The sequence below is a fragment of the Oryctolagus cuniculus genome, chromosome 1 (genome assembly GCF_051225735.1).
Source record: "Oryctolagus cuniculus isolate XC-2025 breed Fujian yellow rabbit chromosome 1, ASM5122573v1, whole genome shotgun sequence".
Lineage (NCBI taxonomy): Eukaryota > Metazoa > Chordata > Mammalia > Lagomorpha > Leporidae > Oryctolagus > Oryctolagus cuniculus.
Window position 1 is genome coordinate 203,058,399 of NC_142867.1, and position 11,666 is coordinate 203,070,064.

General features: G+C 50.4%; 1 protein-coding gene across 1 annotated transcript; it reads right to left on the reverse strand.

Annotated features, from left to right (window-relative positions):
* Nucleotides 1-8,033: 8,033 nt before the first annotated feature.
* Nucleotides 8,034-11,619, reverse strand: ALG2 (ALG2 alpha-1,3/1,6-mannosyltransferase). The gene is made up of 2 exons (XM_002707949.6): nt 11,255-11,619; nt 8,034-9,100 (listed from the first exon to the last, which is right to left on the reverse strand). Exons 1-2 carry the CDS (start codon nt 11,600-11,602, stop codon nt 8,198-8,200), a joined length of 1,251 nt encoding a protein of 416 aa, XP_002707995.3. The 5' UTR covers nt 11,603-11,619; the 3' UTR covers nt 8,034-8,197.
* Nucleotides 11,620-11,666: the final 47 nt, after the last annotated feature.

An 11,666-nucleotide genomic window follows, 5' to 3' on the forward strand; every position in this document is an offset into this window, starting at 1 on the left:
GTAGCAATTATGGTGTATATGGATAATGTCCATTAGCATATTCATGGTCATCTCTTCATATTTATTGTCCACACAACTCATTAATCTTCATCTACTTTGTGTGCTTGACAGCTCAATCTATTTTGCAATCTCTGGGAAGCAGCCAGAGCCCCCCTCCCAAAGCCTTTGTTTTCCAGTAAATAAACTGTGTTGGGGACCAGAGGACAATGGTACATCCTGTGGTGATTGACACCAGCCACGGCTACTAATCAGGATGGGACTTCATCGCCAGCTGAGTCGAGTGCATTATGGGGCCATTGTTCCAACGCTGCCAGGGCGAGAACACACACAGCCGGTCACCTTCGCAAGATGGGTTGATTGTTCTTCAAGATTACACCGAGTTGCCTTATTATCCGTCGCAGACAAGGAGGCATCTCACCCAAACAGACGCATTCGCAGGAGCGGCCAGTGCACTGGCCGCATTTGAATTGCTAATGGGTAATCTGCCCGGCACAGATGTGCAATGAATATTTGGATGTCGTTGTGCCTGTCAGTTGAGGAGGATGAATTGATGAGGTGATGAGTATTCAATGATGAGTCCTGGACCTTGGCCAACAGCAGAGTTTGAGCCCTTGCACTGACAACAACCAGATACCCCCAAACGTCTCTCTGCCATCAGTCAGTGGCAAATTCTACACGGGTCTAGCAGGGCAAGTTTCTGGTTGGTGGAAAGTTCCCTTTCTATTCTGGTGTGGTTACAAGTTTTGCTATGTTTTTCAGCTTTGAAAAAGGTATTTTGCCTTTACCTGTCCCCTGAGTCGTGGGGCCATGAGCAATGCTATGGAAGCTGCCCGCTTGGGTTTGAATTTGGCTTCACCGTGTTCTAGTTAAAGTCCTTGTGGCCCAGTGTGCTCATCTCTGATTAAAACTGGTTGAAAAACGTTACCAATCATATAGAGCTGGTGTGAGCATTAAACTAGAGTATATATGTAGACTAAGACCTAGAACAGTTCTGAGTGGGTGGGAAGTGCTCAACAACAAATGTTACCCATGACCTATTACTGGCCATGTGCTCTCTCTCAGGATTCCTGTGGTCAAATTGCTTGGATGCACAGGAAATAAAGGGAACCACTTTCGTTACTTCAGCATGTCTCATGGCCTCTCTCCTGCTACTTGTCCTGGTGCATTTCCAACAGCACAGAACCTTTCCTACACACATGTGATCATGGAGATCTCTTTCTTGAAGCAAGAAACATTCAGTGGGGAATCCAGCCCTCAAAGAAGAAAACACACACACGGAACTTTGAAATAAAAAACCGAACTCAGGAGCTTTTTATATAATCAAGCTCTTTAAATGTGAACAAAGTGGGAATCATGCGAATGCCTATGTTCTTCCTGAAAAATGCTACTCAAAGATGTGGTCCACAGGAGGGAAGACAGTGACACTTTTTAAGGTAGGGACTCAGGAATGGTGGATAAGAACTGGCAAGAAGCCTGGCACCAGCTGATCGTATTGAGGTAAGTTCAGACAACTGCAGCAGATATATTGTGAAAATTTGAATGAAAAAGACTAAAACATTTGAACTTATTTATATTGAAATAATGAGATCACAGCATACATCAGTGGAGATCAAAAAATGATGAAGAGGGAAGGGAAAGCAATGTCTTTTTTAAGAAAAAAGGGAAGGTCGAAAGGGTATAGGAGGGTGCTTCAAAAAGTTTATGAAAGAGTGGAATTAACAGACACATTTTCCAGGGGCTTTCTGAGGGCCCAGTGTATGCCTATCTGTATATAGGTATAACGAAGAACAAATAATAATGTAGCAAGTGGTCCTAAGTGGTGCACTAAAAGCCTATACTCTAGGTATGATTTAAAAAACTCTTAAATCCAAGGTTTCTCTGTCTATCCAACAAACAAAAACAATTCAAAGTTAAAAGATGGGTAAAATAAGATTATTCAAATGTGAATGAAGATAAAGGCAGGTCTGGATATAAATCTATCAAGGATTCAGGATTAAACACATCAAAGGGCATTCTCATTCATCTCCGTTCCTCAGACAAGGTAGGTGAGAAACATGCATTAGGAGGCTTGTGGAGTGGAAGCGATGATGGAGGGACATGCGGGAAGGATGTCTCGTCCGCCAGGGCCCCGGGGGTAAGCTTTTCTAAGACCTCCGTTCTAAATGTGGGAGAGGACACCCACTTCATCTGCCCAACTCGTTTCTTCTGGAAGCTGCGTTTCCTTCTCTCTGCTCAGGACACTAGCTGATCTTAGCCCCTGGCCCCCGTTTAGGAGGTCAAGTTCAGGAGGCTTTTTTGAGCCTAGCAGAGTACTCTGCTTCTGGGCTTTGCTTCATTAACGTAAGGGAAAACACTGGAACCAAGAAGGTGCTGTCAGAGTCCTTTGCTGGGCCTTCCAAACTCGGCACAAGGGGGCCAGCTCCTCTTTGGTGGTAGAAATAGCAAGATGGAAGTCTCGGCTGCTAGCGGTGGCAATGCTATATAAAGAAGAGATATTCTGGTGGCATTGAAATCCCTGGTTCCGTTTGGACCTCAAGCCCAGCTATATCTCTGCATTTCCTTCCCCTGTTCAACTGTGCAACTTTTCATTGAATTGCATGATTGTTCCTGGCAGCTTCCTAAAATTTTCCCTTTTCTGCCCAAATTAAGAGTTCTGTTTCTGTCACTTGTAACCAGTAGAGTTCTAATGCAGTTACCATGTTAAAATTCATAAATGTTCGTACCTGTGTCCTGACACATACTGTATTACTCTAAGGGGTAAGTCAGGGTGTCAGGTTCTACAATGCAAAGGAAACATAAAATGTGGCTGGGAGCAAGCTATTTATCAGGGTAATCCAGGTTGAAAACAAATCTTGATGGCCAGTAATTTTTTTTTGAGAATTACTTTTATTTTGGTGTACCACTGCAAGTTTGCAACTCTTTCATGTCTATTTTTCTTGCAGACTTTTCTACATTTCTGTTTTTTTAAAAATTTAGTTATTTCCTTTTGGAATTTAAAGTTAATTATTTTTTTCTCTCGGCTCTAATAATAGCAAAGAGTTGGTGCAATCTCAAGATCTAATAATAAGGAGGGTATTATAAAGAACAAACTCTGCATCCCAAGGGGGTCATTAGTTGGAAGAACAAACGTCCAATGATACACTGTAAAAGTGCTAAGTGACCAATGGGATTGTTTTTATTTCTTTCATTGTTCAAGATTCTAAACTTTTCTTAGGAAAAAAGCTAACTTATGGAGTAACTGACTTATGGAACATTGGAAAACATAAATAGGCAAATGGAAGACTTCTGGCCTGGTCCCCTGTGATCCCCCTCCCCCACTCCCAGTCCTCTTCACACCTGCTCAGAGCCACCACCTCCAGCAGCCCCTTGGTTGGGGGTCAGTAGCAAAATCCCTGCCTTGCCTGCCTCCTGAGCTGCGGTCTCCCCCAGGACACGCTGGGCACCGGGCCTGCCATGGAGAGAACTCCCCCACCCCACTCAGTGTGCAGGCACGGTGGCACTCCCCTCGAGACAGGGGCAGAACCGCGCAGGGTGTGGTCAGGCATGAAGGTGGGAGGAACTCAGTCAGTGGGGGCTTTGCTGCCGTGCGGAGTTCCTGTGAAAGGGCTGCCCTGTCCACGGGCGGGACCTGCGAGGTTCCTGCTTCTTTCTGGGTCTCTGTTTTTCCATTGGTAGTGGAGCAAGTTGGGTTGGGTGATTTCCGGGGTCCCAGTCAGCTCTGGCTTTGGTTCTGGGAGTTGGAGATGCGAGAAGAGGTCAGAGGAGTCCCTGAGCCTGGCGGAGGAGGAGACAGAAGGGCTGACTGTCAGGAACAGACGGGCGACCAGACAGCGGACAGCAGAGCAGAACGAGAGAGCAGAAGTGGCACTGGCGCCTTGGGCAGGTAAGGACAGGGGGCATCGCTTGGAAGGCGGCTGGGTGCAAGCGGAAGAGCTGCCCTGGAGTTGGACGACCTGGATTTGCGCCGCAGCTCCACGCCTTGCCAGCCACACGCCTGACTTCCACCTGTGGACCTGTCTGGGATAATCACCCGAAGGATGCTGTGAAGTGCAAACGAGACAACCAGAGCTTTGCCAGCTCTGAAGGACGTCCAAACAGGGGCTCAGTGGTCACCAGTCACGGGATCGTTGTTAAGCAGTATACTGTTCCTGGCTGGTGCCACGGCTCACTAGGCTAATCCTCCGCCTAGCGGCGCCGGCACACCGGGTTCTAGTCCCGGTCGGGGTGCCGGATTCTGTCCCGGTTGCCCCTCTTCCAGGCCAGCTCCCTGCTGTGGCCAGGGAGTGCAGTGGAGGATGGCCCAAGTGCTTGGGCCCTGCACCCCATGGGGAGACCAGGATAAGTACCTGGCTCCTGCCATCGGATCAGCGCGGTGCGCCGGCCACGGCAGCCATTGGAGGGTGAACCAACGGCAAAAGGAAGACCTTTCTCTCTCTCTCTCTCTCTCACTGTCCACTCTGTCAAAAAAAAAAAAAATGTGTGGATGGATCTGTGTTCTACGTGCAGTACGGTCACCTCCCAGCCCGCTCTGTATGCGTGTACACGTGTGTGCACTGCAATACAGGGAGCAGACTGAGAAATTCCCTGCGGGGTCCTGGGTGGGTCCAGTCACTGCAGGTGGAATCCTGGCGGGGGCACTTTGTCCTGGGATCTTTGTCTTTCACCTGCCTGAGCTTGGGCATAAAATGGGGCACAATGCCTGCTTGACCAGATCACCCTGAAGATGAAAAGGGAAAGTGGGCCACAAAGCCTTTCTTTTGTATTTATTTATTTATTTATTTGAGAGGTAGAGTTACAGACAGAGAGAGGGAGAATCAGAGAGAAAGGTCTTCCATCTGCTGGTTTTCTCCCCAAATGGCCCCAAATGGCCTGAGCCAGGCTGATCCAAAGCCAGGAGCCAGGAGCTTCATCCAGGTCTCCCATGTGGGTGCAGGGGCCCAAGCATTTGGGCCGTCTTCTGCTTTCCCAGGCCAAGGCAGAGAGCTGGATTGGAAGAGCAGCAGCCGGGCTTGAACCGGGGCCCATATGGGATACTGATGCCACAGGCAGAGGCTTAGCCCACTACACCATGGCGCAGGCCCTGCAAAGCCTTTCTAAACTGGGGCCCTGTGGTGCAACTGCAGAGGGAGCTACAATGAACAGCACACCACGTGGAGTCTGCAGACAGAAGGAAGCGGTGGATGGACTTGGCAATCAAAGCTTCAAGACCGTGTGACACAGACAGGTCATTTAATCACAAGGCTGCGCCTCATAGGTGGGCTGTGAGGATTACACGCGATGCACCTGCCGCACGCCCAGCACTCAGAAAGGAGCCGATCTGTGTCAAGTGCTGGAATTCCTTTTGAGGAGTTCCTGACAACTCACCCACAATGTCCTCAATGTCCTCTATTTTTCTCACTTCATTTTAAGTTTTGGAAGCTGTGAGCACCTTCCATAGGCAGAGCTCCACTCGAGGTCCAGGGGAAAGGAATGAACGCGGCAGGAGCTCGAAGGTCATGGAACACGGGGCTCGGCATCCCTCTGGGACTGGAGGGGTCTGACTGTTCCCACTGGGACTCAGGACAACGAACAGCACTAAAGGCCCACGAACTCATGTAGCTCATTCTGGAAGGCTGCCTACAATGCTCAAATAAACAAAGTTTCAGCGCTTGGACTGGGCGAGCAGCTGCTATGGGTCACAGTGCGACCAATGCTGTCTGTCCCAAATCCAGTAATCAAAGCCACCGGGTTCCTCTGGAGAGGCTGCGCTTCCAGAAACACATGCAGCAGGCCACAACAGAGGCACGGCGTCCTTCCCTTGAGTGCACACTCCCACAACTCCAAAGCAAACAAAATTCAACCCAACTTCTCGTGCCATCAGACTCAAGATGCTTGACACTCCCATTGTATAGAAAACTCCTCTTGGTGCAGCCTTTTTGTTAAAACACTCTTGTGACCCGAACGCACATGCCACATTATAAACTGGGATCTCATCCATTAAGGAACCCCAAAAGGACGTGGTAGCGTGGCATGAACCAACGTGGAACTTCTGCAGTGATTTTCAATATCCCCAAATTGCAAGGATAGCATTTGTATACTACTCGTAAGCCCTTCACATACAAGACCACAATCCACCACGGCCACCCCAAGAGGCAGGTACAAGGGCACAAACACCCCACTTTACAGGGGAAGCTGAGGCGGGTGGGGTGTTCAGCTCGCAAATCTTTCTCAAGGTTGATTCACACAGAGCCTTTGGCTAATGATCTTTCCTCTTCTATCAAAAAACAAATTTAGCTTTTAAGGTATACTGAAATTTGCTCTAAGTTCATTACTTCATTACTTGTACTTGGACCAGCTGGTAAACAATGAGGCCTGACTGGCCAGTGACAAGGAAGGGCCAGAGCATGTGGAGGGAGATCAGTTGCAGTTTGCAAGGTAGGTAGAGGGTCAGGGCGAGCTTCTCGGCAGCCAGGCCTTGAAGGATAAAAACCAAACCCGCTCCCAACACTCAGCAAATACAGCACAGATGATGGAAGACTCAGATGACATCAGCAATGTGCCCTGGAGAGGGCCTTTGGCCCAGTGCTTGGGACAGCCACGCCCCACATTGCAATGCCTGGCTCCAGCTCCTGATTGCAGCTTCTCATTAATACAGACCCTGGTTGGCATTGGTGGTGGCTCAAGAGTTGGGTCCATGGGATGGGTGCTGTGATAGCAGGTACAAAGCTGCCACCTGCAGCGCCGGCATCCCACATGGGCAGGAAATCATGTTTTTGCTGCTCCACTTCTGACCCAGCTCCTTGCCAATGACCTGGAAAAAGCAATGGAAGATAGTCCAAGTGCTTGGACCCCTGCTGCCCGTGTGGGAGACCTGGATGAAGCTCCTGGCTCCTGGATTTGGCCTGGGTAGTGCTGGCTGCTGTGGCCATCTGGGGAGTGAACTAGTGGAAGATTCTCTCTTTCTGCTTCTCCCTCTCTCTCTGTAACTCTGTCTTTAAAAAAAATCATTAAAAAGGGTCCAGCACCATGGCTTACTTGGCTCACTGTGGCGCCGGCATCCCATATGGGCACCGGGTTCTAGTCCTGGTTGCTCCTCTTCCAGTCCAGCTCTCTGCTGTGGCCCGGGAAGGCAGTGGAGGATGGCCCAAGTGCTTGGGCCCCTGTACCCACATGGGAGACTGGGAGGAGGCACCTGGCTCCTGGCTTCGGATCGGTGCAGCGCCGGCCGTGGCGGCCATGTCAGGGGTGAACCGATGGAAGGAAGACCTTTCTGTCTCTCTCTCTCCCTGTCTGTAACTCTACCTATCAATCAATAAATAAATAAATCTAAAAAAAAAATCATTAAAAAAAAAAAGTTGTGTCCATGCCATCCATGGGTGACCTGGATTGAGTCTCCACTCCTGGCTTTGGCCCAGTTCTAGCTGTTGTGGGCATTTGGGTCAGCAGTTTGAAGCTGTCTTATCTCTGCCTCTTGAATAAATTAAAAACAACAAAATCAAAAATGCCCATCCAAAACAAGATACACACTGTTATGTGTGAATATTCCTTCCTTATGCCAACACTCAGTTTTCTGACTTCAGTTTTGGTCATCTTAAATACATATGTAGCTAACAGTATCAAAATGGATCACAGAGGCCACAACTTAATATTTTATTGTCACTGTCTATATTAAACATGTTTTATTGTCATGTCTCATTGTGCAAAAATACAGTAAATCATGTCTATAAAAAAAACAGGGCACCCTTGCTATGCATCTGGGTAAAGGCAGGATTAACAAAAAAAACCCTCCTCACCGATGACAGTGGACTGAGTCTGGGAAGGTTGTCCTCATTATGCTAAGAAGTCAACTGAATCAACTTTGCTAATGCCACACTTCAACTACCAACACCAACTAAGGCACACAAGATGCACATCTGTAGGCAGCCGTACTCTGGGGACAGTCTCCTGCTGAGAGTGGAGCTGTACCATCTTTTCACCTAACACCGCTAAGACTCGGAATGACGACAGCATAAAAGACGCCGTATGTCTGAGAAAGGAGACAGGGAAGCGTGATCTGTAAGAATGTGGCTCATTTTCAAGACACAAGTTTATTTCTAAAAAAAAAAAAAAAAAAATCTCTTGTGTACTGGACTCTCGGTTTCGTGTTCTGGTTTCAGAACTAGATGTACAATCCACAAGATGCTGTCGGTGACCGTGCATCAGCGTCTGAGAACCGCGGCTACACCAGCAGCTTGGTGACGTACTGGTACAGGCGTTCTGTGAACGCCTCCGCGGAGAACTTCTCCTTCACCCTGGCCCTGCCGGCTTGGCCCATCGTGGCCTTCAAGGAAGGTTCATGGATGAACTTTTCTATCGCCTCTGAGAAGTGCACCGGGTCAGGCTCACACAGAAAGCCCGTGACGCTGTGCACCACGGACTCCAGGGGGCCGCCCGAGTTCACGGCGATGACGGGGCACTGCATGTACATGGCCTCCAGGGGCACGATGCCGAAGTGCTCGTTGCTCGGCGTGTACAGCACACACGTGCAGCCGTGGAGGAGGGCGATCTTCTGTCTGTCTGAGAAAGACCGCAGGAAGGTCACGGCCTGGCCGAGGTCGGCCCGCTGGACCAGGTTCTGCAGCTCCTGGTAGTGCTCCACGTTCTCCACGACTCGCTCGTCATAACCGCCTGCCACGATCAGGTGTACTCTCTCCCAGTCCTGCGACGCCAGCCTCCCCCGCAGCTGCACCAGGGCTTCCAGCGCCAGCGTCAGGTTCTTCTTCCTCTCGAATCTGTTGATGGAGAGGAACAGGAACTTTTTCCCCTGGGGAATGAGGTTGTCGAGCTTGTCGGGGACAGCCGAGTCAAAGGCAGTGACATTCAACGACGGGTAGAGGACATCGGGGTCTATGTGAGACAGGGACTTGAAGGTTTCCTTGAAAATGGCGGCTGTGAACTGGCTGTTGACCAAGATGCAGTCGGCCAGGCCAGTGGTGTACTCCTCCAGCCAGTCGATGGGGGCTCTGTAGAGCCGCTTCAGGAGGGAGTCTCTGCTGGTGAGGAGCAGGTCTGGGAAGTGACAGTAGAACAGGACCTTCTTGCGTCGTCTGGCCAGCTTGAACACTGGGATGCAGGCGGACACCTGGGTAAAGCACAAAGAAGCCGCAGGTTAAGGGACTCACTGGCAAGTCAGCTCCCGCCAGACCAAAGCACAGACACGCAGGCGGCCTGCTGCTCCGTGGGTGCCTCGTGGCCAACGTCTGATTCTGCTCTGTGCCCGCCTGGCTCTCACCAGCACAGTGCCTGCGGGGGGGCAGGCGGAGGCTTGCGGACAGTGCACACTCGGAGAGCTGCATGACTAGTGGCTTCCTCTAAACAGTGCTTTGAACTGAGAGCAAATCAAAACCTCATAGCATTAGAAAGCTTTTTTAAGGCGCAATCAATTCTAATATCTTTTCTTTATCCCAAATTATCATTTTCATATGTAACGCACACTAAAAGTATTGAGATCCTTTTGTTGTCGTCATCATCTTTTTTTCCCCCCCACACACATTAAACCTTCAAAATCAGGTTTGTATTTCACACCTCGGCACATCTCAGCTTGGCCACTTTTCAAGTGCCTGACAGCCACACGTGGCTAGCGGCTACTGTACCGGAGAGTGCAGCTCCAAGTCATTCTTCCAAGGAGCTTAAGGACGAACTCCAGGAGCTCACGCGACAGGCTCTGTCACGGAAGACCGACAGGGCTCGAATCTGCTCTACTATCTGACTGCGACCGAGCAGTCTAGCCTTCTCTGGGCCTGTTTCCTCTTCTGTAACACGGTGCCAATTACAGTCAGAAAACCCAACAGTTTCTGTGACTGTTAATGCACTAGTATATATGCAATGCTAGAGATTAGCACATAGTATGTGCTCACTAAAATATTAATCACGGTCATTCCTGGACAGAAACTACTGCTGGCCTTATTAAGACTTTCCGGTTGGGTAAACGTCACAAATCAGTTAATCCCCTCCTCACTTAACACCTGAGGCAGCTGAGCTCTGGGAATTCTGTGCAACTCATCTGCAGTGACCGGTTACAGCAACCCACACAGAACTTGAGTCAAGGTCTCTCTACTCGCCACAGTGTCGGCCGCCTCGGGCTTACTCAGCCAGCAGCCTGTCTGGTAAGTGTCCAATTACTTGCTTATTAAGTAGAAGCTTCCACAGAAGCAAGGATGCTCCAGAGTAACCCGGAAATCCTAAGTGAAGACACACAAGGGCCGTGCCATTTCCACCTTCGGATCTGGCAAAGGTTACAGGGGCTGATGATGCCCGACGGACCAGAGTGTGCAGTGGCCGGCTCCGTCACACGTCCTGACACGGTCAAGCCACACGACGTCTTTGGAAGCTCAATCTGCCAATAACGGAGCCATTCTTTTGCTCACCAACTTTATTTCTAAGAATGTTCCTCAAAAGACATGCTTGCAGAAAGTACAAATCTAGGCCCAAAGGTAAGGGAGAATCATCGATGTGTTCATGAAAACCTGGTCAGAAGGCGCAATGCGCAGCACATGAAAAGTCCACAAGAGAGAAGAGTGGATTTCCAGTCACGACAAAGAATGAGGTGGCTCTCTAACACTGATGGATAAAGAGATTCCAGAGGGAAACTTCTGCTGATTAAAAAAAAACAAGGTGCCGGTTTGTCATCATCCCGATTATTTACAAATAAGAAAATACATCTGTAAACACACACACACACACATTCATGCACGCACGCTGGTGTAGCCACAATTTCCGGTAGGATTCAGAAGTTCAGCAATGGCTATCTTCAGCGAGGACGGACTTTTTACACTATATTCTTTCACAGTATTTGAGTTGTCAGTTCCGAGCAAATGTTACTTTTTAAATTAAAAAAACTTTCGGGGGGGGGGGTAGAACACTAAAAAAAAAATCTAGAAAAGTTAGAGAGCAGGTGGACAATCATTTCCCAAAGTCGAGACCTGGACTTCTCCCCAGACCCCTGGGAGCCACGTTAGCGCTGGTGGTGGTGAGGGGCTGATGGCGTGTTCAGCTTGGTGTGGCCAACTTGGCACCGCAGGGACCGTGAGGACAGCAGCGCACGTGCAGCCCGGAAGTAGTCACCAAAAGTGTTGGCCAAGAGCGAAGACCACGCAGGAGCCGCCCCCAAGGAAAAGGTGCCTGACATCTAACGCTATCGATTCTCAGGGCGACCCCCACTCGCTTCACAGCCGCCCCAGTTCAAATGCAGATTCCCGGGCTGCAGCCCTGCGCTCCAGGAGGAACGCTTCCTCACCTGGTCACACACCACCACGTCGAACTCCTCGTCGGCGAGGAACAGCACGTAGAGCGCCAGGAAGATCATGCGCACGTAGGCGCAGACGGCGGCGCCGCGGCCGCCCCAGCCCAGGCTGCGCGGCAGCCAGTCCCCAGCGCAGCGCACCGGCAGCTCGCGGCTCTCAGCGAAGCAGTGGCTCGGGTCGTAATGCGCCGTCCAGATCTTCACGCGACATCCGCGCGCCTGCAACGCCAGCGCCGCATCCAGCACCAGCCGCTCGGCGCCGCCCACGCCCAGGTCCGGGTGCAGGAACAGCACCGACGGCTTGGGACCCGGGTCCCAGTCCCGGCCCCGCTTCTCCGCCATGGTACGGAAGCCAAGCCGATCTCAGATGGGGTGCGGTGGGTGGGGCTTCCGCGAAAGCTCCGCC

What these genes read in the sequence shown, in the direction of transcription:
- ALG2 (XM_002707949.6), bottom strand. Translation starts at nt 11,602, where the DNA reads ATGGCGGAGAAGCGGGGCCGGGACTGGGACCCGGGTCCCAAGCCGTCG. An exon ending in ACGTGGTGGTGTGTGACCAG is followed by an intron (nt 9,101 to 11,254) that starts GTGAGGAAGCGT and finishes TGCTTTACCCAG; the next exon opens with GTGTCCGCCTGCATCCCAGT.